The sequence below is a fragment of the Equus quagga genome, chromosome 7 (assembly GCF_021613505.1).
Source record: "Equus quagga isolate Etosha38 chromosome 7, UCLA_HA_Equagga_1.0, whole genome shotgun sequence".
Taxonomy (NCBI): Eukaryota; Metazoa; Chordata; class Mammalia; order Perissodactyla; family Equidae; genus Equus; species Equus quagga.
The window spans coordinates 991889-999724 of NC_060273.1; the positions used below are offsets into that span (position 1 = coordinate 991889).

General features: G+C 61.8%; 1 protein-coding gene across 1 annotated transcript; it reads left to right on the top strand.

Annotated features, from left to right (window-relative positions):
• The first annotated feature begins 942 nt into the window (after positions 1–942).
• SSTR5 (somatostatin receptor 5) lies at positions 943–2040 on the top strand. The gene has a single exon (XM_046665721.1). The coding sequence runs from the start codon at positions 943–945 to the stop codon at positions 2038–2040; it is 1098 nt and encodes a 365-aa protein (XP_046521677.1).
• Positions 2041–7836: the final 5796 nt, after the last annotated feature.

Consider the following 7836-nt stretch of genomic DNA (forward strand, 5'->3'; position numbering starts at 1 on the left):
CTTTGCCTCGGCTCTTTCCCTGCAAAACCCCTTGCGTTCCATTGTTCTCCCCAGCTTCCCCTTCCACACGCCCTCTCCCAGGGTTGGGCTTGCCCTGCACACCCACGCGTGCGCACACACATGTGCGTTTCCCCCAGCTGTTCCAGGTCGTCTCCTTGGCCCAGTGACGTCCATGCTGTGGTGGATGGGCTGGACAGGGGCTGGCAGGGGGCAGTGAGGCCAAGGCTGCTCGGCCACACGGCCAGGGCTGTGCCGGGGGTGGCACAGACGCCCCTTCCCAGGAGGCAGCTTTCCCGAGAGCGAGGTGGACACTGGCAGAGCCTCTGCAGCCTGAAGTCTGGCTTCTCGGCCACACAGAAAGCCCAGCCCCTCCTGACGGTTCCAGAAGGCCACCCAGAGTCCGGCTTTGGGGCCGCCCAGGAGAGCAGGGCTTGGTGGGTGGCATTGGCTGGGTGTGAGGGGCTTGCCAAGTCTGTCCCTCTCCACCCATCCTGTGGGTCCCTGGGGAGGTGACTCCTGCCTTCCTCAGTCCCTTTGTTGCCAGTTAGGGGTGGCAGTGCTGCCCCCAGGGCTCCATGAGCCTCAGCAAGACCAGATGCAGACGCAAGGGTGGCCATGGCCAAGCTGGGAGGCCATGGACGGTTTGGGGACGGTTATGTCTCCGGAAGCCATCAGGGCATCGACAGACGACGCCTCGGCTCACAGGCAGATGTGCTCCTTCCTCTCTGGGCTTGTTTTCCAAACAATTTGCTTAACGTGATTCCCAGGGAGTCGACCACGAGTAATCGTGTTTACCCGATGCCGTGGGGTAATCCTGTGCCTCACCGGCAGGCAGGGCGGACACGGGAGAGGAAGTGCCTGGCTGTCCGGTTAATGGTCCCCGCATCCCCTCCTCTTCTCTTGCAGAGAAGACAACGCACCAGCCCTGCCCTCAGTGTCGCGATGGAGCCTCTGTCCCCGGCCTCCGCACTGGCCAGCTGGAACACCTCCTCAGCGGCCACCAGTGGAGGTGGCGAGAACGGGACGCTGGTGGGGCCAGCACCCTCGCCGGGGGCCCGGGCGGTCGTGGTGCCCGTGCTGTACTTGCTAGTGTGCGTGGCGGGGCTGGGCGGCAACACGCTGGTCATCTACGTGGTGTTGCGCCATGCCAAGATGAAGACGGTCACCAACATCTACATCCTCAACCTGGCCGTGGCCGACGTGCTGCTCATGCTGGGGCTGCCCTTCCTGGCCACGCAGAACGCCATCTCCTACTGGCCCTTCGGCCACGTCCTGTGCCGCCTGGTCATGACGCTGGACGGCATCAACCAGTTCACCAGCATCTTCTGCCTGACCGTCATGAGCGTGGACCGCTACCTGGCCATTGTCCACCCCATCCGCTCCACCCGCTGGCGCCGCCCGAGGGTGGCCAAGCTGGCCAGCGCCGCAGTCTGGGCCTTCTCGCTGCTCATGTCGCTGCCGCTGGTCATCTTCGCAGACATCCAGGAGGGCTGGAACACCTGCAACCTCAGCTGGCCGGAGCCCGTGGGCCTGTGGGGTGCCGTCTTCATCATCTACACGTCCGTCCTGGGCTTCTTCGGGCCGCTGCTCGTCATCTGCCTGTGCTACCTGCTCATCGTGGTGAAGGTGAAGGCGTCAGGCGTGCGCGTGGGCTCCACGAGGCGGCGGTCGGAGCGCAAGGTGACCCGCATGGTGGTGGTGGTGGTGGTGGTGTTCGTGGGCTGCTGGCTGCCCTTCTTCATTGTCAACATCGTCAACCTGGCCTTCGTCCTGCCCGAGGAGCCCGCCTCTGCCGGCGCCTACTTCTTCGTGGTCATCTTGTCCTACGCCAACAGCTGCGCCAACCCCGTGCTCTATGGCTTCCTCTCTGACAACTTCCGCCAGAGCTTCCGGAAGGTTCTGTGCCTCCGCAAGGGTTCAGGTGCTGAGGACGCAGATGCCACGGAGCCTCGGCCTGACAAGGGTGGCCGCCCAGAGGAGGCCACGCTACCCGCCCGCAGCTCCGAGGCCAATGGGCTCATGCAGACCAGCAAGCTGTGAGGGCCGTGGGCGGGCGGCACCGGGTGGCTCCTGCCCCTGTCTGGTCTCGTTCTCCCAGGCAGAACACTCCCCCAAGACTCGGGGGCCTGCCCAGCTGACCCCCTCAGCGGCCTGGAGGTTCCCTGTGGTGTGAGGACCATGGGTGGTCCTGGTCCTGCAGTGACAAGCTGTCACTTTCACCAGTCTGTTGTCGCCATGCAGGCCAGGTCCCGGGATGTTAGGGGGTGGGTAGGACAGGCCTGGGTGTCCCGGGCAACAGTCAGGGCATCCTGACCCTCCAGTCCTGTCCTCAGGCTGCGGGAGTGACCATCGGTGTGAGCTGGTGATGGCTTGCCCGGCCTCCACCCTCTTATCACATGTACCCCCCACACATCAGCCCTGTGTCCCCTGGTCAGCATCAGGTGCTGCTCTGTGAAACTGAAGAGCCAGAAGGCGCTGGGCTGCGGTCTCTACCCCAGAGCTCTCAGGACCTATGGCTGTGCTGACTTTGGGGGTGGCAGGTGTGAAGCTGCACACGGCCCCCCGGCAGCGAGTGCACTGGCATTCCAGGGGAGACAGCCAGGCCTGCTGAGCTCTCCTGTCCTCGAGCCCCCATCCGCCCTGCCACCCATCCCCGTCACTGTCTCTCCCTTCCTGGCTGGCTGCAGGCATGGTCCCAGGAGGCTGCTGAGGTTGGGCGGGGCTCCGTTGGTCCCACCGTGGAAGCGAGTGGGGAGGGCAGCAAGTGCAGAGGGAGAGCGAAGGGGCTGAGGTCAGGGGTGGAGAGTAGGCCCCCAGGCTTCGGGGGTGACACAGGTGTCCCCAGGAGCACAGCGAGAGGCCCTCCTGGGGAGGGGCAGGCAAGGACGCAGGAAGCTGCAGCCGGCTCTTCTGCTTTCAGCAGGGGCTCCGGCCCGGGAGGGAGAGTGGATAGGAGCAGAAGAGAAATATCCAGACGGCAGTGGGGGAGCCGCCTCCCAGCGCAAATAGCAGGCGGCTTGGAAAGGTAGTGCCGTGTAGGCGTGAAAACACCAGCAAATGCCAGGCCCCTGAGGAATTCTGCGTCCCTGGACAAGAGTGGTCTTATCCACCCCCAGAAACGCCAGCTCCTCCCGCCACTAGGCCTGTGGGTCCCTGGAAGATGCCCACGCTTTGCTGGGAGCCCGGGGCCTTGGGCCTCTCTCTGAGGCTGGAAGGAGAAGGGTCAGAGTTGGGGGCTCACTCAGCCCGCGGGGCCCCCATCTGGGATAGCCCTGCCCGGTGCCACCCCCATCTTGGCTCGGGCTTCCTGGGTCTTCCCAGAGCAGGACCCTGACCCCCAGGAGGGCACAGGGAGCAGGCAGAGATGTACTGGGCAGGGGACAGGCCTGGTCCACGCTGCCCGGGCCTGAGCACTGGCCAGACAGAGGCCAAGCCCTGGGAACACCATCGCATAATGAGGGCGCTTGTGTGTGACAGCCGCTCTCCTGAATAAACGAGAGGATAAATGTTTGACTCTTTCCCAAAGCAAATATTGTCCCTGGAGCCGATCGAAGCTGGTGCAAATCAGAGGCAGTGGATGGAGGAGCCTGGGGTGGGGGTGGGCGGACCCCTGGCTGGAAGTGGGCAGCTGGGTCACTTAGACGTAACAAAGCAGAGGTGTAAACCAGCTTGGAAGGGGGGAGTGGTGTTTCCCCTCAAGGCCCCAGGACGGGGCTGGGAGTGGGAGACTGGTTGGGGACCCTCTTCCTGGGTGGGTGGGGACCCAGCAGCCTCCAGGGCTCCAGGCTGAGTCTCCATCCCTCCTGGGCTCAATTTGGGGCGCAGGGGGACAGCTCCTCCATTCCAGAGCCTGGAATCAGAGTCAGCAGGTACTGGTGACCAAACCCATTCCTGACTTGCCCTAGGGACAGCATCCCAGAGCGAGGCAGGGTGCCCAGGGAGAAACTGAGGCCTGTTCACCCTGTGCCTCCCCTACACGGTCAGGCCTCCCCCAGGATGTGGATACAAAGTACATCTGCTCAGAATGACTTTGGGGAGCGAGCAGATGGCTCAGAAATCTCTGCCCAGATCAATTTCTCCCAATTGATCCGACATCGCGAGCTCCCTCCCCAGGGCCGCGCCAGCATGGGGACGACAGACGCCAGCAGTGTCCTGACCGGCTCCTGCCCTTGTGGGGTGTGAACGTGTGCGTGTGCATGTGTGTGTGGACCCAGTGGGCGGGGGAACCTGTGGGATGTTCCGTGAGACTCCAGGCAGCCGTGGACGCTGGGTCTAGGTGGACGTGGGGAACGAGGCTTGACCAGCGTGGACAGTCCTTGAAGCCCCCAGGGGGGATGGGGCATGGAGCTGGAGGGAACGAGGACCTGGACACCCCCGAGCATCTGTCACGGGACAGGGCCATGAGTGTGCCAGGAGGAGCATGGGCCCTGGGAGCCAGTGGACACGGGAACACATCCTGGCCAGGCCGCTGCCCTCCTGTACCCAGCGCAGGCTGGGGACAGCTGTCGGGGCCCCAGAGCCTCCACACTGCCTGCAGGTCCGGCATCCCCAGGCCCTGATTGGGAGTGGGGGGGGACATAGAGCAAACACCCTCTGGGGGGGTGACGACTTTATGGGCTTTCTGTCCGCATCAATGGGTTTTATTGGCCGCTGGGCTCCAGTGGCTCCCGGAGTGACCTTGCTCAGGAAATCCGGCCCGGGGCCAGGACGCGGTGCCTCCGGGATGGGGGCAGAGGCAGGAGGGGTCTGTTTGCCTGGCAGGGTGGGGCACGAGTGGGAGGGCGGGTGATCAGGGCGCAGCTCCCACAGGCAGAGCCGGTCTTGTACCCCAACAGTGAAGGAAACTGAGTCTGGCCCATCCCGGGGGCTGAGCGAGGCTGTGCTCACAGGCCCCGGCGGGTGGCGGCTCCTCCCAGCTGAATCCCCATCGGCAGGAGGGGTGTCGGGTGCCCTGGGTGGGGTCCTGAGGAGGGGTCAGAAGAGCCCACCCTCCTTGGATGTCCTGTGACAGGACGATGGGCGGACCACGGGCAGACACCAGGAAGGACTTCCCACAGGAACCTGGGGACCGAGGGGGCTGTGATGTCCTCTGGTGGGGTCAGGGAGACTGAATGGCATTGGGAATAGGATCTTCGATGGTCACCTCTCAGGCCCCTGCAGAACCCTGGATCTCAAGGGCTGGGTGGAAAGGAGGACCTGGAAGGACACCTGAGTCTGTGACCCTCCTCCAGCCCTGGCGACAGGGGTCCCCAACCCCAACACTGCCGGCTCCCCTCTGTTGCAGCCAAGCACACTGTCCTGTTCTGTGCAGACTGGCTTATGCCATCCCAGCTCCTGAGGGCTGGTCTGGCCACCCTGGCCCTGAAGGGTGTTTGTTGAGTGAATAATTGAGTGACATTAAGTGGTGGGCACTCTGCCAGGTGGGGGACCTTACCTTGAAGGTCCTGTGACTGCCCAGGAGCCTGAGGGGGGGTTCCCCATTTCTGCCCCTCCCTGCCCTGGGGCTCTCACCTCCCTCCAGGGCCCTGGCCCCTCCCGGTCCCAGGCCCACTCTCTCCCCTCCGTCAGGCTACATATCTGGAGATGGTGGTGACAGCTGTGCATTTGCCAGATTCTCACTCACGGGGATCAAGGGGCACCATCTAGGTGCCTGGGTGGGTCCCAGCACTGGGGGGGCAGGGACTCCGCCCAAGCAAACATCCCTCCTCAGGCGGCTGCCTCGAGAGAGGGGCTTGAGGCCCTTCCTAAGCCAATCTGATCCCCGACATTTGCACCCACGGGCCAGTATCCATCCTCCAGGCCACATTCATGTGTGTGAGTTGCTCTGGGCTGTGGGTGCAGGGCAGGGGTGCCCTGAGGGGAAGGGGCACAGTCCTTCTGGGGCTGTCCGCAGGGCTGGTTCTCAGTGGAAGAAAGTGAGCACTGGGCAGGGGGCACCGGCCGTGTCTCTCTTCTGCCCGACAGCCCTCGTGGCTCCCGCTGCCCCAATGTCTGCCGCACCCCGTCCCCACTCTGCGGGCAGCCCCATCCATGTGCGCAGTTTGAGGAACTTTAATTAAAGGACACTTTGCAGGGCGGTGGGTGGCACAGTGCCCTGGGCTGACAATGTTGGGGCTTTACGTCCCAAGGGTGGGGGATGGGGTATCAGAACCAGGAGACCAAGGGGCTTCCTTCAGCCGAGGCAGCAGCCACCTGGTGGCCAGTGACTGAGCCCTGACCCTCCCTTCTTCCTGCACCCTGCTGGGCTCCCCACTGCAGGACAGAGGAAGCCTGGAAGCTCCACAGGGGTCGGTGTGACGGGAAGGGGTGGACATGGGGCGACAGAACTTCCCACACCAGGTTGTGGCCTCGCCCGGCCCTCTGCACGATGGGTCTGTCCATGCTCCTCCGAGGCCACCCTGTTGGGAGCTGGCCAAGCTGGGGGCTCCACCTGGGTCCCCCACCAGGCCCTGCCCACATGTTCCCTGAGGGACACAGGTGACGGTGCTGACCAGGCAGCCTGGAGAGAAGACTATCTAGATGCCGACACTCTGGGGGGTTTGGAAGGAGCACCCCTGGGCCCATGGTGACCACGATGGGTTTACTCCTTGCCTGTCCTCTCATCTGTCTGTCTGTGCAGGCTCTCTGACGGCAGGAAGCCCCCCGTGGCTCCCCAGGGCAGGAGCGCTTCCCTGTGTTTTGCATTTTGGCTTCAGGATTGATATAGAACCCTGCTTCCTGTTTTTACAAAGTCAAACCCATCACTCGTCTACTTGGGGAATTCTTCCACTCTCTTTAGAATCGAGAAGTCTTTCCCATCCAGAGATTAGTTAAATATCCCCACATATTTTTTTAATCGTGGTAAAATACACACAACATAAAATTCACCGTCACCACTTGAAGTGCACAGTCCCGTGACATTAATTACACTCATGCTGCTGTGCAACCGTCATCTCCAGAACTTGGGCATCTCGCAAAACTGAAACTGTCCCCACTAAACAATCCCCCAGCTGCCTCCCTAGGCCCCTGGCCCCCCACCGTCCTGCTCCCCATCTCTGTGATTTGACTCCTCCAGGGGCCTCCTATGAGTGGAATCACACGGCGTTTGTCTTTCTGTGTCTGGCTCATTTCCCTGAGCCTCGTGTCCTCAGGTTCAGCCAGGTCGTAGCAGTGATATTCCACTGTGGGTACCACATTTGTTTATCTGTCCATCATCGATAGATCACTTGGGTTGTTTCCACATTTTGGCTCTTCTGAATGATGCTGCTGTGCCTGTGGGTGTGTATCCCATGTATCTGTAATGATTGCCTTGCTGATGACTCTTTCACTCAACTGCAGTTTGCCTTGGCACAGGAGGCGAACCTCCGATGGACATCCCCCTCCTCGCAGCCTCCGGCTTTGCTGGCACGTGCACGCTCCCTTGTCCTCTGGGATGACAGACCTTGGGGCTTCCATTTGTCCCTGACTGGTGCCCACTGCATTCATAGTTACATCTTCAAACTCTATTTCAGTATCGACTAGGACAAGTGTCCCCACAAAACGGAGCTGGGTCACAATCCTCGAGGTTCCTTCTGCGTATTCGTTCTTCCAGGTTCTCTCCAACATTATTTTTTAAAGTGAAAAAAATGGATTTTATGCCCAAATGTTCATAATAGCACACCCATAATGGCCTCATTCGAGAAACACCCCAAATATTTATTGACGGATGACGGATAAACAAACTCCGCTTCATCTAGACCGTGGGATGTTATTCGGCCACAAGAAGGAGTGAAATCCTGACACATTCGGCGACCTGGATGAGCCTGAGGACGGCGTGCTCAGTGAGGGAGGCCAGACGGAGAAGGCCACGTGGTGCGT

What these genes read in the sequence shown, in the direction of transcription:
- SSTR5 (XM_046665721.1), top strand. Translation starts at nt 943, where the DNA reads ATGGAGCCTCTGTCCCCGGCCTCCGCACTGGCCAGCTGGAACACCTCC.